The 25665-nt window shown below is 32.9% G+C and overlaps 1 protein-coding gene across 1 annotated transcript; it reads right to left on the bottom strand.

The window, feature by feature from the left end:
• Positions 1 to 12558: 12558 nt before the first annotated feature.
• Positions 12559 to 15939, bottom strand: LOC100254987 (protein SMAX1-LIKE 3). Its single transcript, XM_010660605.3, has 3 exons — positions 14436 to 15939; positions 14074 to 14317; positions 12559 to 13983 (listed from the first exon to the last, which is right to left on the bottom strand). The coding sequence occupies exons 1-3, from the start codon at positions 15626 to 15628 to the stop codon at positions 12832 to 12834; spliced, it is 2589 nt and encodes an 862-aa protein (XP_010658907.1). The 5' UTR covers positions 15629 to 15939; the 3' UTR covers positions 12559 to 12831.
• Positions 15940 to 25665: the final 9726 nt, after the last annotated feature.

Below are 25665 nucleotides of genomic sequence, written 5' to 3'. Positions count from 1 at the left end.
CTAAGGAAATTTCTTGAAGAGCTCCATCTTAAGCAAGTGGAATCTACTACAATTTTTTGTGACAACAGCTCAACCATCAAACTCTCCAAAAATCCCGTGCTACATGGAAGAAGCAAGCATATTGACGTGAAGTATTATTTTTTAAGAGAACTTAGCAATGATGGAGTTATTGATCTTGTCTACTGCAGAAGTGAAAACCAAGTTGCTGATATTTTTACTAAACCCCTTAAATTGGCTGCCTTCTTGAAGCTGAGGAAGTTACTTGGAGTTTCCACTCTAGAAGATTCAATTTGAGGGAGAATTCTGCATATTTTAAACTGTATGATTGAACACATCAGTTTAAGGGAGAGTTTGTTGAGAAAAAGTTGTTTGCTAGCTTTTGTCCTAGTCTCTTGGGAACTTGTTGTGTTCAACAAGTTAGTTTATTATTTTCCTAGTCTGTAGGTGTTAGTTTTGGCACGATATGTAGTGCCTATTTTCTTGCTTTTATTTGTTATATATAAGCCTATATAAAGTTAGTTCTTTTGGTTGAATAAGATAGACGATCGATATTTAGTCAGTTCTCTTTTTACTTGTTTCAGCAGAAACATTATTATTTCTTTTCTTTATCTGTAACAAAAATGACATAATGTTTATAATACAATATATTAATAATTTATTTTTATATTTAGGAATTCTAATTCTAGTGTATAAGGGACAACTAGGAATTTTCTTTTTACTTATTTACATTATTATTTACTTTTTAAACTTCAAATTTCAAGTTCCCATTTTTTTTTGTTTAAAAGTATTGGTGTAGTGGATTGTGAGTTTTCAATTAAATCATGTATATCTTAGTTGCACAAAAATTTTACTATAAGAATTAGACCATTTTAAAAAAATTCACAACCTAATTTTGTTATTTTCACAATACTCAAAATAAGTTTTTGGGATTCTAATCTTTGATAATTTCACTTGGGTGAATTTTTTGTTTTATTTTTTTTGAAAAAATCAATAAAGTTTCCCAATTATTACTAAAATTGAAAACTCAAATTTTGATTTACTTCGAATTTCCTTTTGAAAAGTATTTTATTGAATTTAAATGAGGGTATTATGTTATTTAAATTGTAAACTTAAATTACCTATTGAATGTTTACAATACAAATATAGTGTAGAGAATATAATTGTGCTAGACTAGGTATTTGTGTGTTAGGTGTATGAATTAGGGGCTAGCACCCCCTTTAGAGAAGGGGGAAGAAGAGCATAACTTAAGTTGGCACACCTAAAAGAAGATGGTGCACCTATGCTTTAAAGAAAAGTTGAAAATTGGCACACTTTATGTTTTACAAAAAAGCTGGCATACCTTGGTTTTAAAGTAAACTTAGTGTACATAATGTTTTAAAAAGTTGGCACACCTTTTGTTTTTAAAAGATGGTGCACCTATATCTTAAAGAGCAATTAGCATACCCTACATAGTGCTTATTTCTTTCAATTCTTCATATTTTCACTCATTCTCCACTTTTAAAACTTTTGAATTTTATTCTTAAATTACAATTCTTTAACACAAATTTATTCTTAAACTCATATAATCAAAATCAAACTTATAAATCTACAAAAAAAAAAAAAAAAAAAAAAAAAAAAAAACAAATGAACAAACAAAATGAACCTTTAATCAAGGTTATGAATACAACCCTCTTTTCATTTCACATGCTTCAACCAAGTGATAGGAAACCACTCAAAATACATAAAAATATACTCTGAATACAACCAACAAAATATTTAAAGACTTTATATAATTGTTCAAGTGTTCTTTCCTTTCTATATACCTTTAGCTCGACACAAAATATAAAAATTGAAATGATTTCTATACTCACATTCAAGGCATCAGAACAACCCCAAGCTAAAGATATAGTTAGAATGACCCTTAATCTAATCTTAAAAAACTTCCTAAGAATTTTATTAAAGAAACTTCAACCTAATCTGCATTAATAGAGAGTGACTTCAACTTAAAAGATTGAGTTATAGACGGTTAAAACAAATAGTTCAGCATTACACCCCATGATTACAAGTAAAGACATCTTTAGATAGTATTTATCATGATACTTCTAAGCAAACCATCCTTATGCCAAGTAAATCTCTATATATATATATATATGTTTTTTTTGTTTTTTTTAACCTAAATGACTTCTGTATGAAACTATAGGAAGGTAGGACTAATCATAATTAAGCACCCAATAGGAAAATAATATTTTATTTACTTCTACCTTAGAGATCTACGGTGGGAGGGTATTTCTTCAATACCCTAGTTCTCAACCTCCAAAATTGAAAAAATCGCAATGTTAAGCACTAAATCTACCAAAAATGTTTATAGGCCACCATAGACCAAGAGTGTTTTGAGAACCTACCCGAACTTGACTCCATAAATTTTTTTGCTTCAATCAGCAAGGATGCTTGGTTATGTAAACAATGTCTAAGAACAATTTTGAAAAAGAGAATGGAAGAAGGGGAGGGTGGTCCTTCCTTAGTGCTTATATCTCTAGGATATCGTTCTCTAATGAAAGGATAAGAGTGTTTTATATAAAGCTTAGGGTAGAAAGAGCACGCTATCCTTAATGACCTAGCCTAATAAAATAATTGCATATATCAATTGAAAAATTTTAGTAGGAACCACTAGGTCTCGTGGAATCAAATTAGCTCCTATAGAATATTTCTAAAAATTATGATTAACCTTCACCTACTAAAGAAGATTAAATGTGGCCTAGTATTTTATAATCAAAGTTTGAAATATCGGTAAATACAGATATATTAATATTTGAATTTTATGGATATATATAAAAAATATTGATGCGTATTTTGACAAAACTATCGATTGAACAAAAATGACTCAAAATTAATGAAAATGCTTAGAAAACTTAAAAAAAAAAATGATAAAATAAGTAATAATACATATAATAAAATTATTTTTTAAGTGTAATTGTCGTAAGTATGATTAAATATAGTATTTATAAAAAAAAATTTATAAAAAATTAGCTTAAATTCCTTAATATATTTATATTCATTTATTTTAAAATTTTAAAAATACTTTTATTAAAACATGTTTTATTACATTTTAAATAAAAAATTAAATTGATTTATATAAAATATTTTATTTGAGATTTAATTTCTAAAATTTCATTACAAATATGTGGTGACAATTTTTTCTATTAACATTAATTTATTTAAATAATTAAAATTATTAATAATTTATCTTATCAAATTAATTTTAATTTATAAAATATTAGGACTTGATTAATTTTTTTTATTGTAGAAATTTTTGAGTAAAATTATATTTTTAATATTTTAAAATAAAAACATTTAAAATTAAAAGGATAAATAAAAAAATTAAGAGTGAAGGGATAGTAATTTTTAAAATAGGATTAATGAGATAAATATGAAAAATAGTTAAAAATAAAGTGATAATATAAATTTAAAAATAAAAAAGATAAACATATATATATATATTTTAAAAAACTTTCAAAAAATTGTTGATTATTTTGAAAAAATCACGATTTATCGTTGATTTTTTCGAAAATATTGCTAATAAATTGGGCGATTTTTTTAGACCGCCCTACACCAAGCACGCCTTGCTCCCACACTTGATTTTTCACTCCAAAATCGAAATTTCATCGATATATAGACAATTTTTCGCTAATGGCCGATCTCATTTCAACCACTGCCGATAACTGATTTTTCAAACCATGTTTATGATAATTATAATAAAACAATTAATAAATAAAATCTCTAATCCATGACCTATTATGTTATGATAATTATAATAAAACAATTAATAAATAAAAACTCTAGTCCATAACCTACTATATTATGATAATTATAATAAATAAATTAATAAATAAAAACTCTTGTCCCGGACCTACTATATTAATGTATCATGTTTTCCCATTATTTGATATCCATAATTCAAATTAGAAATTAACATAAACTAATTAGATTAAATCTTAATTCTTTAAATTATAACTATGACAATATAGGAGAATGTGAGAGTGTTTTATTAGCATAAATTAGACCATAGAGCTTAATTAGAACATTGATTTCTTTGTAGGAAGCCAAGTAGTAGAATGGTCATCAAACCCTAGCAAAGACAATTCATAGATGTTGTGCATACTTATACTTTGGGTTTGAAGGAGAAATTTTCAAAGATAAAGGGGTTTTAAAGATAGATTGGAAAATTTTCGGAATTTGAAGTAGGATGCTTGAGTGTTCTAAAGTGCTAGAGCATCTTATGATCAATTACTTGATGGGTTTTCAAGTTCATGTTGCCTTCAATAGTTTCTTTTCATTATGTGTTCTTTAGCAAATGCTTAGATGAGTCTACAAATATAATTTTATGCATGAAAAATTTATTAAGAAATTAATTATTAATTTGTATAAAAATTAAGTTATTAATATTGATTTATTTCATAATATTAAGATTTTAATTTGTTGAGATATTTCACTTAAGAATATTTAATAATTTAATTCTTACTTAGAAAAGAAAATTCATTTTGAGATATAAAATTTTAAATAACCTAATAGGGTTTCTAAATCTTAGTATATGAATATTTTAAAATTCTTTTAAAGAGATATATTTTAGAATAATAATAAGATTAGAAAGATAACTAAGCAACTAGACTTGTGGGCTTCTCTCTCATATTCTATATAAAATGTTGTAGGTATAAGGAAGAAATCATAATGTTCTTTTATAATCAAGGGTCAAGAAGAATTCTGTTGAAGATAAATTGAGGCTAAGACTAATATGAAGATCATGATTTAAACTTCGTCAAATCATGTTTGGATTTATTGGAATGAAAGGAAAATATAAACTCAATTAAATTTTCCAAAAAAAAAAAAAAAGGGTTTTTGGTTACCATTAATCCAAGTGTGAGATCTTGTTTTATTTTCTTTTTGTTTTGGATTGGAATTTGGAATTCCATATCTCAATTGTTTCTTGAAAACTTAGAGGAGCAAATGGTTGATATTTTTCAACGTTTCAAAAATTCTAAAAAATCCCAAAAGGTTAATTATAAATGAAAAAAAAAATCTCCTTGGTTTTACCATTATCTCCTTTAATATAAAGTTTGCAAAGTAGTTATTTATTTATTTATTTATTTATTTTTATACATATAAAAGAATATTTTAATTTTAATTATGTGATCAAATGTTAGTGAGATATATATCAAAGAAAAGCATAAATGACCATTCTAGTTAGACAATTTTCTTAGTTTTTTGGTACATTTTCTAATCCCACATCGATTCTTGGAGGCCTAACAAGACTTAGGTTTGATATAGAATGAATTTTTATACTTTTGAATGATATAATTATGGAAAAAATAAATTACAAGAATTAGTTTAGATATAATTTTAGAGTCTAGTTGGCTAGTGAGAAAATTTATAAGAGTATAGTTATGCATAGAGAAAAAATAACAAAGTTATTATAGAACAATTTTAGTTAACAAATTTTAATGGTGATCATTGGGATATTTTTTGTACTCTAACATATTTTTTAAAAATTAATAAACTAGTTAATTAATATAATACATTAAGTTTTACTTGATTTGGAGTCTACATATCCAATGAAAAAAAATGATTTTATGCATAAACAAGTCATTTTAAACTTTTTTTCCCCATAAATTTCTAGTACTAATTGAGTTCCTATTTGATTTCAAATTATTTACAACATTATTAGACTTATTTATAGAAGTCTTGTTTGATTTGAAATTTATTGACCAAATGAATCGTCATACGTAAAAAATAAATTATTAAAGTCATTTAAAATAAGTTTTGATTTGTGACTTTTAAATATCAGTTGGATTGTATTTAAATTCTTTAATTCTCTTGTATTAATTGGATCAATTTTTGAGTTTTAAATTATTTTTAAAAATTAATAAATATTAAGTACTTAGTGTTAATTGATTTGGAATCAAACTGTATTTGAAAAAGTTCAAAGAAATTAAAGATAATTTAGAAAAACACATAGAATTTAAAAAAAAGATCTATCTTTATATTTTTAGTTGGTGGAAAAAGAGTGAAAGAAAAAAGATATCATGTTCTACTTTATTTGATTGTTATTTTATTTTATTTTATTTTTATTTCTTTATGTTTTTTTATTATTTTAAAATAAGGAAAAACAATTTTTACACGTCTATTTCACTTTTTTTTTTTAAAAAAAAATTATCTCCAAAAAAACAATTGTCAAATAATGCTATAAAATTTACAAAAATATTTTTTACTTTTAAATACAGAAAACTTTTTTTAAATCACACTGTCAAATATGCAAGTTCATAATTGTCCCTACTAATTAAAATTTAAGTGGTCGACAAACTTCAATCTCTAATAAAGAATAAATTAAAAAATAACTAATGTACTTGCAAATTTTTGAAGTAAAACTTTCCTTAACAATACTAATTATTCTTCTCCAAACTATGAAGATGATGCACGCTTTTTATTATTCTAATGGAACAATTACTTTATGATGTAAAGATTAGGTGCTTCTCTTTGTTTTTACATTCGTCTTATTTTAAGTTTTGAATGACCCCACCTTCACTTTTTAAATATGAGAGACCATTAGATTGTTGTAACATTGATCCAAAACTCATAAAGGAGGAAAAAAATTTGAAATCATGAAAAGCAATATTCTTTTGCTTTATTTGCTTGAGATTTTCCTTTCTTTCTAAAGTAACATTTCCTTTGCATGACCCTTACGTAACGAATCATATGCATATAAACTACTTTTTTTTTTCTTTTTTCTATTTTTTCCAACATGTATATTTTCTTATCTTCTTTCCTTCTTAATTATCTATTTCTATTGTATTAGTTTGTAAATAGTAGCTAGCATGTATAAACTTTCTAGTTAACTATATATATTACTCACTTTTTTAAAAGCTTAAGCTATTAGGATATAAACTCACAATATACACCAAGCAAATTTAGAAAATAAAATACTTAATCACACTATATATGTTAAAGTTTGTGATGACTAATGAATAATATATAGAAATGATTAGGTTTAGTTCCTTCTAAAGGTAAGACAAGACAAAAGTTTTTTTTTTTTTTTTTTTTTTTTTTTGTCATAGCCTAAGGTTTAGAACCATGGTTAATATGCAAAAATTAGTCCATAATCACAAAGCTTGAAATGTGAGTTATGTTTCAATTTTTAGTCATACTACATTGTAAGTTAAAACTTTTAGATCTTTAAGACCATCAAAACTTATTATTAGATATGACTACATCATTAATGTAATAAAAATTTGTCAATCCTAGTTGTGAGCTCCATTATCTCCTTTAAATACCCTTATAATATAACTCTTTGTGTTTCAAGACCTCAAGTGTGCCTAGTACAACCAGGCATGAGAAAACTATAAATGAAGACATTTATTGAGAAAACTCATTAAAGGTAGTCTAGGAACAACCAGGGAGAATCAAAGATAGAGAGAAGCCACAAAGGGAAGCATGAGAGCAACTAGATATGATAATTAGAAACACATGACTTTTAAAAGGCTTAAAGGAATAAAACATTACATGTGAGAGTTATGGTTTTGCATGAATTTTCATATGTGAACAACCTTTGCCTTTTACATTCTATTAATAAATTAGAAATGATTATGCGACATCTACAAATTCATGTGAGCAAATTGTACTTTGAACAAAATGAATATAAAAAATCTTCAAAATGATTAAACATCCTTATAGACTATCATACGAAGTTTTATTCACTATTGGTTGATTGCAAGACATCAACAATGGCGCATAAGCGTCTTTAAATCTGATTATGTAAACTCTACCAATATCAAAACAGTTAAGGTAAAGATTCCACAACTTTACAAGGGAATTGCCGTCTTTATTTTTTGTATGAATGGGTAACAATGAAAACTTGAGCTCTTATTTATTTATTTTTATCATACAAAATCATTTCTTAGCATTTTATAATTGAAATATTGAAGAGGTTCTGATTTCAACTTAAAATAGGACTTTTATTCATCAACCAACTTATATACAACAATATAAAGAGAATTCTCTCCAAGTAGTTATTCTTATAAGTTCGTATACATATATTCTCATTTTTCCTACTCTTCAATCTTTCTAAGAGTTTTCACTTATACGAGTTTCAAAACACTTCTCAATCTTATTTGGATTGACTTTTGGGAAGCCAAAAACAATTTTTAAACTTAATAAGAACTTATGACTTAAAAAAGAGCTTAATATAAAGATAGAAAAATATTACTTCCTGTAAAAGCTCTATTGTAGCTCATGTAGGAAGTTTTTTTTTTTTTGTTTTTTTATTTATTATTTTTATTATTTATTTATTTTTATATTTAATAAAACTTTTATAATATTAATATTGTTTTTAAAAAATTATGACTTTGGATTCTTGTTTACCTTTTAGCTAAGGTCAAATACATAAAAACAAATGAGATGTTTATCTTTTTCTAAAAACAACATAATTTACATATATACATGGAAGAACATGTATAAAATATCAATGAACATAAATCCAAAAGGAATCTTCATACTTTAAGACACACACCAAGGTTTCTTATCACCTTAAACATCTTCAATTGAATGTTAGATATATATTAAAGAGGGAAGCTAACACATTTTAGAAGCTTTATATTAATGAAATTTTAAGTCATTAATAATGCATTCATAGGTACACATTATCATAAAAAATTCAATCATATCATGCTTATTGATTTGATAGAATATAATAAATGTAACAACCAATTTACAAATAACACCCATTCATTTTAGATGATAGACTTTATTTATTTATTTATTTATTTTTTTATGCCTGAACCCATTACATGTTTCCATTTCCTTAATTAATCATCATTATTAAAGTGTTATGGGGTTTTCACTTAGAACATGCTTCTATGCCTCAACTTAATCCCAATTGGAATCTTCTCAAGGTATATTTTGAGCATTTTACCATAAGATTACCTTTCTTTTTTAAGGGCTTTCACTTGGGGACGGTTGCCCAAACTTAATTTCAAAATTGCACAATTTCATGGTGTCATTTCTACTTGTAGTGCATTGAAACTCCTTTCATGTTGGAACTCAAGCTACAGATTATGGTTAGTTATAAGCACAATATCTCATGTTACAACAATTAGTATGTCATGTAACTTCCAAGCTCTTCAATGTCTACAATAAACCCATGAGCACAAGATTCAACATAATATAAAAAAATCTAAACAAAGCTGCAATTCATGCATACAATACCTTCAAATCAATCATCAATTGTTATTACTTCAACAACTCATGAATCATCACTAATTCAATGGCTTCTCATAGCATCTATATTTAGCAATAATTCAACTAACAAAATCAATAGCTTACACAAAAACTTACCTCATTTACTGCTAACTTAGGTTACATATTGAAAAAGGTAAGACTCACACTTTACCACCATGGACTACTATTAAGTATGGATAATATAAACTATAGATGCTACCTATATTTCTTGTAATTGCATCAAGAATAGTGTGGCTTAGCCACACTAAGGATGATTGATCATCCCCAATGTTACATGTTACACTTATGGTGATTTAAGGCTGCAATTTATGAACTAATAGCTATTATAGTTACCTTTCTAGCAACTTAGGTCTACAATAATTGATCATTTGGATTTAACAATGTTAGCAGGTCCTCTTTTCATTTTTTTGTTATTCCACTTTGCCCACACCAAAAATGATAATTTAGAGAGCATAATTAATCATTCACTCTTGGCAAGAATTTTCAACTTTAAATTATCCTATTCAACTTTTTAATCACTCCATCAATTAGAATAAAGCAAGTCAAATCTAAAACCAAAAGTCTAACTTGTTATGTTATGTATAAAAATGGGAGACTAGCAATTGTACAAGACTTGTACTTAATTCCTACCATCTTTAGCTATGAGAATAACTCATTTAAATAATGCATTGATTATTTACATTACACAATTACTCTAAAAGAGAACAAATTTTGTTAAATTACTTAAAATCTAGGTTACACAACTTCTATCTTAGGTATCACACTAAGCTCCAAAATTTTTTTAAAAAAATAAAAATTGAAAAGAGAGAGAGATTTGAAAAGGCTTTGCAAATAAATAAATAAAAACAAAAAAATAGTCTTCTCATATTATTTAAGGAATGAAGATTCCTTAGTATTAAAGGATAACAATACATTTGATATTTGCTCCTCTTATTATCATTTCTCTTGTCATATAAATGACTCGTCTTCTTCTTATTTATTACCATACGGAAGCATCCAATCCATGATCCCCTTCCATTTTCTTCTTATCTACTATTTATACGAAAGTGTTCAATCCATTCCCTTCATTAAACACCACAATCGCTTCTACACCATGTCATTTGTTAAATAAAATTTCACGTTTCAAATTACCAAAAGCCCTTCTTAGCTAAGTGGTGTAATATATTAAATTAAAAATAAATTATGTAAAGGTGAGCATAGAGGTATTGTAAAAATATTTCAATCCTCTTTGAACCATGTGGTCCCTCAAATGTCATATTCAAACAAAAAGTAGAAAATAAAAAATCTTAGGTTATTATGAATTCTTAAAAATAAAAGAAAAATAAGAGATTTTTCATCCCTAAACACTGTACAACTTCAATTTAATTTTTAATGATTAAAAATTAATTGTATTTGAAAATTTTTAAAAACAAAAAGTTAATACTAAGCCCCCACTAGTTTATGATAACATTGGAACACTACTCTAACATCATATTATTTTTTTAATGACATATATTAAGATGATTCAAAAAAAAAAAACACAATCTGATATAAGATATTTATTTAATATTCATTTTTTTCATTTCTTTTCTTTATCCTAATTTGTTTTTTATTTTCTCAATGTTGTTAAATATATCTTTTCCAATTCATCATTTTTTTTTTTTAATTTTATGACTTTTCTAATAAGTTGAATTTTTTTTTTTAAAAAAATATTTTATTTGATATTTTATCAAATATTTCTTTACCAGTGGGTTCTTGTGAATTTCGAGATCTTTAATTTTTTTTTTTGGATTTTTGATATTTTATCATTAACTTTTTTAAAAATATAAAAATTTATTGATGTTCTTTATACTCCATAAATTTTCTATTTGCTACCACCCACCCCACCAACTCCCTAGCTGGGACGAAAACTTTCTAGCTCCACGCGGGGTTAAATCTATTTCAAATGGGTCTACGTACTTGAATAAAATACATGAAAATTTTGAAAAGCATGTTGATAGGATAGGTGCAAGAGAATGAAAGGTGATTAGAAAAAGTTGAATAGAGGATCAAATCAAGTCATCTTTATCAAATATGCAATTGCTACTCATGATTATCTTAATCTTATTAATTTTAATTATGGGGATAGTTTATTTTTAAGTAAGGAATGAACTGAAGTGATGTTAATTATCATGAATACATCGATCGCTTTATTTGAATTCATGTAACACCCATTCTTCATAGAAAAATGTAAATCTATTTTGTACATATTGGAGTAAAGTAATCAACACTACTCATGTATAGTAAATACCATTGTTAATACATACATAGCTAAATAAAAAAGCTAATATAAAGATGCAAAACATGATGATTATGATTACTAATATGATATTTTGTATGACTATGACATGAAGGAAGACTAATACTATGGAGCATTGAAGTGGTCACTTGATGTTACACTTTTGGAAGATATGATCATGAGAAGTCATTTTCATGAACAAACAATATTTTAGAGTGTGAGTTGTACTATCACCGAGAGAGTACCCCACACACACGTACACACACAAGGGTGGATATTATTGTTAAAGATAAGGAGCTAGGAAAGCTATTAGAGGGTGAAGTGTTGGATTGTCAAGCTTGAATCAGTTTTTTTGCACTTCTCTTGGGATGTCGGAGGTTGAGTTCTTCGTTGAGTTCGTAGAAATTGAATTGTTCAATCAGCTCACAAGGTTTGAAAGTGGCAATACCCTTGGAGAATTTTCTTCTTTTTATTTTTTATTTTTTTATGGTGATGAGTGACGAGTTTACCCTATTATGTATTTAATCTTTTTATATTTTAAGGTTTTCTTTTTTAGTGAGTGCAACAACAATTAATTAAGAAATGATTTTAAAGTGTTTTACCATTGTAAGCCTTCTTGTTTATTATTTTTTTTAATTAATGAATTTTTGAGTGTTGTTGCACACTTCATGGAAGTAGGGATCACATATAAGGGCAGAGGTGTGAAAAACGAAGTGGATGAGTTTTCAAATGAGACATACAGAGAAGAGAAAAAAACTAGCATAAATGGCACTTTAAATATTTTCAAAAATCGAACTGGAAAAAATCTTCATTTAGAAGGAATTTTCAATTGTTTTTTTTCCTCTATATATATATATATAAAAAATAGCCATGAACACTCCTTTGCATGATTTTCCTTGTGCTTTTTGGATGGCAAAATGTAATGATCAGAAGGCAGGTATTTGATTGTATAAGAAATTGCAGGCATGCCATGAAACCACAGGCACTGTTTTCTTCTGGAAAGTGTTTGAACTGTTCTTGAAACTTGAAATCAGAGATCCCAAAGAAGCACCACTAAAAGATTCATATACCAACAACACAAATATATTACTATACATGTACTTCTACAATGTTTCCAACTCCTATGTTCTAACCCCATTCATCCAGTATTACCCCAGAAACCTTTTTCCTAAAATTCAACTAAATTCTTTCTATTTTCTCCCCAACCCGAACCAAAAAAGAAAAAAATAAATAAAGGAAAAGACACAGGAAAGGAAAAAAAAAAAAAGAAAGAATGCACCATGGAAGAACTCTTCATTGGCCACCTCCTCTCACAACTCTTGAATTTTGAAAATAAACTGCCTGTCCACAGAATCTAGAACCCCAGTGTCTGCAACCGAGTTTTGTCCATATTCTTGATTATCTTCAGCTGAAAGATTCAGATCTAGAGACACACATGGGCTTCTCTTCTCCAACTCATTATCCCGGTCTTTTTCCTCATTCTCTTCAGATTTTAGCCCCATGGGTGGAGGAGAGCTGGCTCTTGATACTGAGCTGAAGCTTTCACAACTGAATATGATGATGGCATCCTCAAGAGAAAATGCTTCACCTCCAGCAATTTGTATTCTTCCACTCTCAATTCCTCTCTTAACCCCCATTTGAGAAGAGTAATCTAGTTGCTCCACATCTTCTATGAAGAACACTCTGTGAGGATTCTCATGCACCGCTTCAGCGAATTTCTCAATATAACTACCAACAGGCTCGTCTCTTGCTTGTTTGCTTAGGAAATCCTCGGTGGAATCAGCTCTTGTTGATCCTAAACTGCTCAGACCAATTGAGATGAACTTGCTCTGAGAGCCAAAAACAAGCTTAGCTATCTCCCTTGCAATCTTGTCTTTGCCTTGAAAGTCAACTCCTAAGAAGAGCAGCCAAGTTTCTTCCTTGTCCTCCCTCTGCTTCAACTTGTTTTTTCCTCTCAGTGTTCCTGACCTGCATTCAAGAATGGTGCTTGCTATTTCAGGAATGATATCCTTCTGCCATGGAACCCTTCTCTCCAATGCATTGCATAAGATTCTCAGATTCTCCGCATTAAGCTCTTTGAAACCATAAAGACCCTCTCCATCCTCTATTGCCTCACTAGAAGAAGCTGAATTAGGGGAAGAGTTAGGATTTGATAAAAGATCTGGTATTGGAAAATTTCTCTCTGCTATGTGCATACTGAACTTGGGTTCAAGGCCTTCATCAACATTTTCAGATATCCAGAACTGGTGTTCTTTCAGAGGTGGTTTCGGCTCAATGATGGCTGGCCAACTTAGGTGGTTCTGTTGCAGATTAGGGCTGCATTGGTCATAGGAGGAGATGGAAGTGGAGGAAGGAGATGGTGAAGAAAAATTCAGGGCTTTCTCAGTACTGTGGGCCTTTTTGTGGACTGAGCTGCAAAACGAGTTCCATTTGTTGCAGAGATCTCTGACTTGGACACATTCCTGTAAAATAAAGCACAAGATCTTGGCTTTAACTCTCAAGGATATGAGGAATTATGTTGTAAATGTTCAATGTTAGGATAAGATAGTAACCTGATCGTCCATGATCTTTCTTCTTTTCTCTTTTTGGAGCCATGAAGGCAAGCTTGAGCTGGTGGAAGTGGTGATGGTGGTGGTGGACTCGCCATTGCGAAAACTGCATGCTATACTTTGAGATTCTTTGTCAAAATTATCAGAGCAATTTGTGCTGCAAGTAAGGTGCTTATCTCCACTTTGAAGTAGTGACCAAGAAGTCCCATCTCCAGATGCCTTACTTTGGAACCGGCCCTGCAAATTGCTGAAAGTGAACAAAAAAGAGTTGAGTAATCACCAGTGACCTTCATGAAGGCAAAAGGAAAGAACAAAAAAAAAAAAAACCAGTGACTATTTCAGTTCAAGCTTAACTTCAAATTTACCTGTCAAGATTGAGACCGAGGCCCAAGCTGCCAACAGGAATAGTAAGAGGATGAAGTTCCCAAATAGTCTCCAAAGAAGGATGGCCTGCTTTGCATCTCATGTAAGTTTGGAAGGTTGCAGTCCCCAAAAGCCACATTCGTCCTCTATCCCCAATTCCACACATCATTCTTCCGAGCTCCATGATTATGTGCTCCACAGGAGAGCAGTAGTTTCTCCTCTCACCATAATTTGACTCAAACTCAGAGACCCATTTGAGATCACCCAAATACAAAACCACCCCTCTACACACATAGCTTTTCAGAAGGCAAGTCAGCTTCACAAGCTTCTGTTCAACCTCCTCCTTGGAGAGATTCTTTAAAGAGAAGAGAGGAAGGCTTATAAACTGCACATACCTCAGATCTCCAGGGACATCTCCTCTCTCAAACTTGTTCATCAGCCCTCTAACTACACCCTCAGCACTGGCCAGAGTCTCTCCTACAACAACAGTGTTTCTCCTTCTTTTGCTTGTAAATGCGTCCAAAAGACTCTTTACATCTTCTTCCTGAGCTTCGTCAAATGGATTGTTCAGAGTTACTCCAAACTGAATAAATGTTGAAGATTGGGACACATTAGTACCGAGTATTAGAGGAGGGTTGTTACTTTCCTTAGACAGGCTACTCACAGCAGGGCTTTGAGAACAAACATCCAAAGAGACAGCTTGTTCTATGTTGGTTCTCAATTGGGTACTAGAGAAACCAGCCTCTCTCATGACTCTACTAACACTTGGGTCATGTAGGATGGAGATTATGAGCTGTTCTATCTCTACTTTGAGAGCTAGAATGGGTTGTTGCTGGTTTTCGATGGAGGCACGGCGTTGGTGAGCCTGTGCACGCTTGAAGGCTGCAACCAAGGCATTGGACAAGGAAGGGTGAGAGGAATGAGGAGCTAATAGGGGGCTTGATGAGGAGGCAGGGAGGCGGTTGAGCGCCACATTGAAGCAGAGCTCCAGAGCCTTGCACTGCAGGGGATGAGAGTGGGATCGTAGGCAAGCAGAGCGGAGAAGACCAGAGGAGGAAGCAAGCATGACACTGGCCACATGAAGAGGAGTAACTTGGGCATGACCTCGCCGCCTAGCAAGGGTAACTGCTTGTTTGACCATGCTTGCTGCATCAGCAGTTAGAACCTGCTGTACACTGCAAACTCCTGCTCTCATCTTCCTGAGTTGAGAATTGCTACTCTCTTTCTCAGAGGATATGTATAGCAGCTGCCAAAGAGATCAAGGAAAGCCTCTCAATGGATTTGGCCTAGTTAATGGGTTTCATTTGGATAGCAAGACTACTGTAATTATGGTGGGTTGTGCAGTTGCCTATATCTACAAGTATGTATCTGGTGTATATAATTCAGTGTGAGGACACAAGATCATGAAGAGAGTGTGTGAATATTAATATGAATGTGGTTTATGCCTTTCTTGCAAGTGAGGGAAAAAAAAATTTGATTTTGTATGTGAAAGTGGAAAGCATGTGAAGCAATTTACCTTTGCCTTTCTCTGTCTCTCTCAAATGTTAGATAAAGATACATGGATTGATACTCAGAAGCTGGTCTCTGTACATTACTGGAAAGCATATTAAATTACATATACTAACTGTTTTAAAGCACCAATCTTAAAAACTAGGAATGGAATAACCACTTTACTTTCTTTATTTTATACTACAACAGTGTGCTTTGTATAATATATATGTATTTGGGATAGAGAAGGAAAAGCTCCAAAGAAGATAAAAAAGAAAAAAAAAAAAAAAAAAAGAAAGAGAAAAAGAAGGTGGAAAAAAGAGAAAGCAGAAAGGAAGTAATACACCAATTTCGAGGGCCTGCAGAAAAGAGGAGTGGACTGACTGTCTGTTTGAAAGGATGAGTAACTGTTATTCTTTTTATTCTCTTCTCAAATTAGAAGAGGAATAATGGCTTTGATGATTGATCCCATGGTGCATCATCACAGATTTAGCACTGGATTGCATGAAACCCATGTAATCTAAACATTCCCCTGCCACTAAAATTCAAAAATATCTGCTCATCCCCCTTTCACTTTCATAAATTCATTCCATAAAGTTGGTTTTCGGGCCCCTCCTGTCCTCTTTGGACAGCAAGAAGCCAAAATTTGTAGCTTTGCTCATTATTTGAATAGTTTCTAAGTGAGAACAACTGTAATACATATATAACTGATTGATATCTTCACTGAATAACCCAACAAGTGATGGGCAAAGCAGTATTACAAAAATTTTGCTCTATGCTTTGGACGCACGTACAAGCAAGGCATCTTGAGATAATGATGTGTTAATCACAAAGTATAGGGAGTAATCTTTGATAATCACAAAAATTTTGAGAAATGAACTTTTGGACATACCCACCTATTGAAGCTCACTCATAGGAGCTATTCCTTTGCTGTTAGTTTTTTGTTGTAACAAATTGTATTTGACTTGCCCACGTTTTGTGGGATATTTACTGTAACTGATTGGGATGTTTATGATCTATATAAACCCCATTCAATATGTTTAATAACCAGAAGATAAATTCAGCAATTATTCTTCAGATCTGTCATGGTATCAGAGCAGTAAAGACTCCAACGAGTTTTTTTTTTTCCTTGATCCAAACCTCTCTTTGAAAATATCCTGCACCATGGCCCTAAACACAACCAGCAGAACCAATGTATCACTCATCTCTTCCACGTCTTGCTTTGATGGAATTATCTCCATTAATGCTACTGCCCAACTACCCATCAAATTGAACAACAACAACTTTCCCTCTTGGAAAGCACAATTTGACGCCCTCCTATATGGTTATGATCTCATGGGATTTCTTGATGGGAATAAAACATGCCCATCCAAGGAAATTATTGCTGAAGATGGAACAACTGTTTCAAATCCAGATTTTGTTATTTGGACTAGGCAAGATAAATTGCTCCTTCACGCAATCCTTGCATCTCTTTCAGAAGGAGTTGTGCCTTTGATTGCTGCTGCTACTTCTTCTCGTGATGCTTGGGTAAAGCTTCACAAGCTTTATGCTAACAAGTCCAGATCACGAGTAATGAATCTCAAGGAGAAACTTACCAACATCACTTGCAATACTCGTTCTGTTGCAGAGTATCTTCAAACCATTAAAGGAATTGCTGATGAGCTAGCTCTCATTGACACTCATTTAAGTGATGATGATCTGACTATTTTTGCTCTTAATGGCCTTGGAAGCGGCTTCAAAGAGATTTCTGCTGCAATAAGAGCCCGAGAAACTCCTATTTCATTTGAAGAACTTCATGACAAGCTGGTAGAACATGAAACCTTCTTGAAAAGAGAAGAGTCACGTGGAGGTTCAAATGTCACTGTGAATAGTACTCGCACAAGTTTTGGCAACTTTCAATCCCGATATGGCAATGGACAGAATGGAAATGGACAAAGTAATAATGGGAAAAGGGTTTTTAATAACCGACATTCCCAAGGCAGGAAGTTCAACAACAATGGTAACCATAACAATCATTTTCAATCCAATGTTGTATGCCAATTTTGTCAAAAAAAAGGGCATACTGCTAGACAATGCCATTCAGCTAGGAGGCTCCTGCAACAACAGCCAGAGGTTCATCACACCTCTTTTGGGAACTCGTCGTCTTCAAATTGGATTCTGGACTCTGGCGCCTCCCATCATGTTACTGGCGATTTAACTAATCTTTCCCACCAACAGCCTTATGAAGGTCCAGATGACATTCTCTTGGGTGATGGTTCAGGCCTCGAAATTACTCACACTGGTTCTTCTAAACTCCCTGCTACTTCTAAGTCCTTTTGTTTGTCTAATGTGTTATGTGTTCCTTCAATAAAGCAAAACTTAATTTCTGTTTCTAAGTTTTGTAAAACCAACAATACTTCTATTGAGTTTTTTCCTTCTTCTTTTGTTATCAAGGATCTCAAAACGGGGGCGCGTCTCACTCAAGGGCGGAGCAAAGATGATGTGTATGAGTGGCCTTGGCCTAACAAGGGAAACACATTGGGTACCTCTCCCAAACAAGCCTGTGTTAGTGTCAAGACATCACTTGCCAATTGGCATCATCGTTTAGGACATCCATCATCTCGTATTTTTCAGTTTTTAATTCGCAAACATAATCTTCAAATTTATCCCACTGAGTCATTCCACAATTTCTTTTGTGAGTCATGTTTATGTAATAAGAGCCACAAATTGCCTTTTGGAGTTTCCTCACTTCGAAGTCGTGGTCCTCTTGATTTAGTTTATTCTGATGTATGGGGACCTTCTCCAATTGAATCAATTGATGGTTTTCGGTACTATCTTATTTTCATTGATTATTTTACGAAATATGTCTGGTTGTTTCCTATGGCTTACAAGTCTGATGTTTACACAATTTTTCCCAAATACAAGTCTATGGTCGAAAAATACTTCAACGCATCATTGGTAACTCTTTACACAGATGGTGGCACCGAATATAAAAGCCTTAAATCCTACTTTATATCACAAGGTATTCAACATCAAGTGTCTCCCCCTTACACACCCGAACATGTAGGCTCTGCTGAAAGGAAACATCGTCATGTTGTTGAGACAGGTTTGGCCATGCTTCACAAAGCTTCTCTGCCTTTAAAATATTGGTCTTATGCTTTCCTTGCTGCTGCATACTTAATAAATCGTTTGCCCACTCCAATTCTTAAACATCAATCACCTTTTGAGTCTCTCTTTCAACATATGCCAAACTATGATAAGTTACGAGCTTTTGGGTGCTTATGTTTTCCTTGGATGCGTCCTTATTTTGATCATAAACTAGATAAACGCTCCAAGCCTTGTGTCTTTCTTGGATATTCCAACACTCACAATGCTTATAAGTGCTTAGACTTGTCTTCCAACCGTGTGTACATCTCTCGTCATGTCCAATTCATTGAACACAAATTTCCTTTTGCCTCAAATACTACGCCTACTGATCTTGACCAAGCTATCTCCACTTGGTCTTAGTGTTCCCCAGCTCTTGCTGCTATCCAACCTTCTTTTTTTGTGGTTCCCACTTCCTCCAAATCTTTCCCGCACCAAGCACCTTCTTGCACTAACACAGGGCCTAATCAGGAGCTGATCTCATCACTTTCTCCTACTAGTTCAAGTCCACCTACTACGGCTTCAGCTCCTCTCTCTGCGTGTGATGCTCCTCCAAGGTATGATCTTTCCCTTTCCTCTCTCCCTGTGTCTTTTGACTCCTCTAATATTTCATCTCCATCTTTGTCCTTGTCACCACCTACCCAACCACAAGGGTCCAATCCTCTACCTGAGCCATCTCATCGCATTGTAACCCGTTCTCAAAATAATATCCATTGTCCCAAACAATTTCCTGATTTTAAGACAAGCTTTCATGTCACCAAACATCCGCTTCCTGCATCCCTTGAGCCCACTACCGCCTCTCAAGCTCTTAAAGATCCCAAATGGTGTGCTGCCATGGACGATGAGCTTGCTGCTCTTGCTCGCAACTGTACATGGGTTCTTGTACCTCCTCCTTCCAACCATAACATTGTGGGGTGTAAGTGGGTGTTTCGCATCAAACGCAATCCGGATGGTTCTATTTCCCGATACAAAGCTCGTTTGGTTGCCAAAGGATTTCATCAACGACCTGGGGTTGATTATCATGACACTTTTAGCCCCGTTGTTAAGCCAACCACCATTCGAGTTGTTCTATCCATTGCCTTGAGTAATGGTTGGCCTATTTCCCAGCTTGATGTTAATAATGCTTTTCTTCATGGAACCTTAACTGAGGATGTTTACATGGCTCAACCCCCTGGGTATGTTGATCAGGCTAATCCTACTCATGTTTGCCGCTTGCAAAAGGCTCTTTACGGCTTGAAACAAGCTCCTCGAGCTTGGTACATGGAGTTAAGGACATTTCTCCTCACCTTTGGGTTTATCAATTCTAAGTCTGATACTTCGTTATTCATCTATCAATGCCGATCAGCCACAATTTATTTTCTAGTATATGTGGATGATTTACTTGTAACAGGGAATTGTTCTCAGTCCATTCGGAGGTTCATTGATGCTCTTGCTCATCGTTTTTCCCTAAAAGATCTTGGTCCATTGAGCTACTTCTTGGGTGTTGAGGCCATTTCCACTTCTGATGGCATGTTTTTATCTCAACATCAGTATGTTCGTGACCTGTTGGCAAAGTTTAATTTGGAAGGCATAAAGGATTCTTCCACCCCAATGTCTTCAACTGGTCATCTCACTCTCAATGATGGTTCTCCTCCAGCTAATGCTACTCAATTTCGAAGTTTGATTGGTGGACTTCAATATCTCCAGCTCACTCGTCTCGATATTGCTTTCGCTGTCAACAAACTTGCCCAATTCATGCATGCCCCAACTCAAACTCACTGGACTGCAGCTAAGAGGTTGCTCCGTTACCTCAAACATACAATACATCTCGATCTCACTTTTCGACGTCAACAACCTCTCCATCTTCAAGCTTATTCCGATGTCACTCCACCTCTTGATCTTCGGGCTTATTCCGATGCCGATTGGGCTGGCGACCCTGATTCTTACAAGTCTACTACTGCTTTTGTTCTTTTTCTTGGTGGCCATCCAATCTCTTGGTGTTCCAAGAAACAAAAGACGGTAGCTCGTTCTTCAACGGAGGCAGAATACCGTGTTGTCGCTTCTACGGCTGCTGAAGTCACTTGGGTTTCTCATCTCCTTTCTGAGCTTGGTATCACTCTTCAACAATCTCCTACCATTTATTGTGATAATTTAAGTGCCACATATTTGTGTGTTAATCCGCTCTTCCACAGTCGAATGAAGCATGTCGCATTGGATTACCATTTTGTTAGGGAAAAAGTTGCTGCTGGTTCTCTTAAAGTTTCTCACGTTAACACTCAATCCCAGCTGGCTGATGTTCTTACCAAACCTCTTTCCAAAAGTCGGTTCCTTTTTCTTCGATCCAAGATTGGCATTTCAGATGGAACTGCCATCTTGCGGGGGCGTATTGAAGCTCACTCATAGGAGCTATTCCTTTGCTGGAGCTATTCCTTTGCTGTTAGTTTTTTGTTGTAACAAATTGTATTTGACTTGCCCACGTTTTGTGGGATATTTACTGTAACTGATTGGGATGTTTATGATCTATATAAACCCCATTCAATATGTTTAATAATCAGAAGATAAATTCAGCAATTATTCTTCAGATCTGTCACCACCCCATTCAAATGCTGCTGCTGTCATGAATCATGTGAATGACTGAATAGTAGGTTGATGTGAAAAGGAATTTATCGTATCCCAACAATCTTTTTTAGCTATATACTGCTTGCTTCTGGATTGCCAGTGATGTATCTACTTTTTGCCTCTTGGCAAAGTTAATTTCAATTTAAAATAGCCTTTGTGCTTAATTCCTAGACAAATTCAGAGGTTATTGCTGGGTGCTGCATATCTACATGGATGTAAAAATTTGCAATGCCAACGGTGCTGCATAGTATCTATTTGAAGCACCCCGACCCTAATATTAAAGGAAAATGAATCATTCAATAATATGGTGCAATTGTGATCTAGAAGGCAAGACAAGGCAAGAAATCCGGATTGCATGGAATGTATAAAACCCATGTATTACTGAAAATCTAATATCCAGAAATATACAAAGAGAATTTCTGCATTGTTTTTGTTTATTCTCCAATCACCATTTTTTGCATACCTAAACATGCTCTAATACAAACATAATACAATGAAAGAAACAAAGACCACAGAAGCATCAATTGATGTTTTGGAGCCTCTCATTTTGCATCACTCAGACCATCCAGGAATTATTTTAGTTTCCAAACTCCTTGAAGGACACAACTATGGGCAATGGATTCGTGCTATGCATATCAGTTTTAGCGCAAAGAATAAGATTAGATTCATCAATGGATCGATTGAGGCACCAACATCTATAGATCCAAAGTTTCCCATTTAGTCATGATGCAATGACATGGGGTTGTCATGGATCCTGATTTTGGTACATCTTGACATAGTTGACATTGTTATCTACGCTAAGACGACTATCAAAGTTTGAAATGATCTCAAAGAAAGTTTCTCATAGGGAAATGACTCTAGAATTTAATTATCAAATTTGACAAGAAATTATCAAACATCGACAAGAATAACAATTTGTTTCTGTTTATTACAACAAGATGAAAGCACTTTGGGATGAACTAGCCTCATACCATGATCCTCTAGCCTGCTCTTGTGGTGGAATGAAGGACCTTACTAAACGAGAAGAAAATGAAGAAGTCATGCAGTTCCCTATGGGGCCGAAAGAATCTTATGCCACTATCCAAGGATTAATTCGAATAATGAGTCCCCTACCAATCATGCGCAAAGCCCATACCTAAGTGCTTCAACAAGAAAGACAAGCTAATGTAGCCTCCCGTCGTGAGCTTAATACTGGTCATCATGCAATGCAACTAACTTATTTCCATCAGATGACACAAGTCGCTCAAACAAGTGACCTTCCACAATGCAAGAAAACGAGACTCCAAGAAAGTAACTTAAGTGTAGCTATTGCAATTGAAACGACCACCTCATTGATTGTTTTTTTATCTACATGGATTTCCAGTCGGTTACAAATTGCATGGTAAGAATGTGAAGCTAAAGAAATTAGATACACACAACATTCACACTAATACACAGTGGAACTAATCAAAAGACCAACTACAGGGGTGAAGTCACATTTACTATTGAGGAATATGATCAACTCATGGCCTTGCTTCAAAAAGAGAATGGTATTTTGTAAATACCACAAGTATAACCACATCCACTTGCAATAATACTCAATATGGTTCACAGTCAAACTTATATTGGATTATGGATATTGGTGCGACAGATTACATGTCCAAGTCACCACTATCACAAAATAAATTAGACACTAATCATGATTTTTTGGAATTACCTGATGGTGGTCAAGCTAAAATTAAATCGATTGGTCTATTGAGTTGTCATTTGACTTGATTCTTACATGTTCCAAAATTTCAAGTTAATTTGTTATCAATTAGCAAACTTACTCAAACGTTGAGATGTAATGTGACATTTTACCCTGATTTTTATGTGGTATAAGACAGGTCTATGAAGAAGATGATTGGCTTAGGTAAGCAACATAATGAGTTGTACTATCTCACACCCAACTAGAATCCACACCTAGCTCACAGTGTCAATCGTACCTCCAAACTTGGCATCAACAACTAAGGCATCCATTATTTGCACATCTTCAGGCCTTATCCACCATTTTAGAAATAATTTTTTATTCTCAACATGTTTGTGACATTTGTCCTCTAGTTAAACAAATAGGTTTACCTTTTTCCTATAGTTCAATCTTATCAATTGCAACTTTTGATTTAATTCATCATGATATTTGGGACCTCACAAATTAAATCTCATTATGGGCACAATATTTTTGAATTATTACGGATGGTTTTTCTTATTTTACATGGATTCATCCCTGAGTTTTAAATCTGAAACACAATCATTGTTGAGATCCTTTTTCTTTTAAGTTAAAACTCAATTTTATTATGATATTAAAGTTGTACATACTAATAATGGGGATGAATTCAAATCTATGTGCTCATTTTTTGATAGTCATGACACTATTTTTTAGCATTCTTACACTCACACACCTCAACAAAATGAAGTTATGGAGTGCCAATACCGCCATCTCTTAAATGTGGCATGTGCCCTTCGCTTTCAAGCAAATTTGCCTATAGGCTTTTAGGGAGAAAGTGTCCAAATAGCTTGCTATCTCATTAATTATCTATCTACACCTTTGTTGTCTCAAAAGTCACCATATGAAATTTTATAAGGAAAGTCACCCATTTACTCTCACATTCGAATTTTTGGTTGTTTATGTCATGCGACCAACCTCACACCCATGCACAAATTTGACATGCACGCTAGTTGGTGCATTTTTGTTGGCTATTCCCTTAAGTAAAAAGGATGTTATGTATATGATCTTGATACCAAGAAAATTTTCACTTCTCGGGATGTTTTTTTATGAGCAACCTCACCACTTGAAAATCAATATGACTATCTTGTTTTACCCATACCATTTGATGAAGTCACAACCCCTATGCCCTTAGTCATGGTTGACTCCCTTGATTCTTCATCACTTCCCTAAGTCGAGCCCCCATCCTTTATGGAAATTGTCATTCCTATCAAGGCCACACCAATTTCACCACAAAATCAACCCCTTCTTCATCACTTTAATCGATTTACCAAGGCCCCTACTCATCTCAAAGATTACCAAGTTAACCATGCATTGTTACTTACTCTAATTTCTCTGTTACTCATTGAAAATTTGTACATGATATTTCTCACTTTGTAGAACCAACATATTATGAGTAAACCCGTCATGATCCTAACTGGGTTGAAGCAATGCAAGTAGAACTTTGTGCTCTTATAGACAACATTACATGGACCATGGTTCCTTTTCCTCTTAGTCATCATCCCATCATTTGTAAATGGATATTCAAAATTAAATATCACTTCGGTGGAACCGTCAAGCATTATAAAGCTCAAGTAGTTGTCAAAGGGTTTATGCAACATCAAGGCATTGACTATAAGAAAACCTTCACCTCAATTGCCAAACTAATTATTGTGTATTGCATCTTGACCGTTGTCATTGATCAAAATTAAGGTCTCCATTAAATGGATGTTCAAAATGTTTTTCTTTATGGGGAACTTTCTGAGGAAGTTTACATGCGTCCCTTACCTAGTTTTTATTGATAAGGGAAGTCAGTTGCATGTTGACTTGATAAATCATTTTACAACCTCAAGCAAGCCTCTCGAAGTTGGTTTCATAAGTTCTCTTCTGTAATCCAAAATGTTGGTTTCAAATAATCAAGGGCAAACTATTCTCTATTCAGCAAGGTTCATGGTGATTCTTTCACTACCATATTACCATACATCGACAACATGATTATAATAGAAAACAATGAAGAGGTGATTAGTGACCTTAAGAATTACCTAAGCATATGTTTTCAAAACAAGGACCTTGAAACTTTGAAGTATTTTTTTAGGGTCGAAGTTGCATGCTCCACAATTAGAATTTCCATTTTCCAATGAAAATATACCTTGAATATATTAGAAGAAGTTGGTTTACTTGGTGTAAAGCTTGCAAAATTCCCAATGGAAAAAAATTTGAAGCTAACTTTGATTGATGGTGATTTTCTCAAGGACCCAACTCATTATTGTAGGATGGTTGGAAAACTAATTTATCTTACCATT

The sequence above is a fragment of the Vitis vinifera genome, chromosome 13, assembly GCF_030704535.1.
Source record: "Vitis vinifera cultivar Pinot Noir 40024 chromosome 13, ASM3070453v1".
In the NCBI taxonomy this organism is placed as follows: Eukaryota; Viridiplantae; Streptophyta; class Magnoliopsida; order Vitales; family Vitaceae; genus Vitis; species Vitis vinifera.
The sequence above is the reverse complement of the archived record's forward strand: the minus strand, read 5'-3'. Positions and strand labels throughout refer to the sequence as shown.

What these genes read in the sequence shown, in the direction of transcription:
- LOC100254987 (XM_010660605.3), bottom strand. Translation starts at nt 15,628, where the DNA reads ATGAGAGCAGGAGTTTGCAGTGTACAGCAGGTTCTAACTGCTGATGCA. An exon ending in CTCGGTCTCAATCTTGACAG is followed by an intron (nt 14,318 to 14,435) that starts GTAAATTTGAAG and finishes GTTCACTTTCAG; the next exon opens with CAATTTGCAGGGCCGGTTCC. An exon ending in GAAAGATCATGGACGATCAG is followed by an intron (nt 13,984 to 14,073) that starts GTTACTATCTTA and finishes TTTATTTTACAG; the next exon opens with GAATGTGTCCAAGTCAGAGA.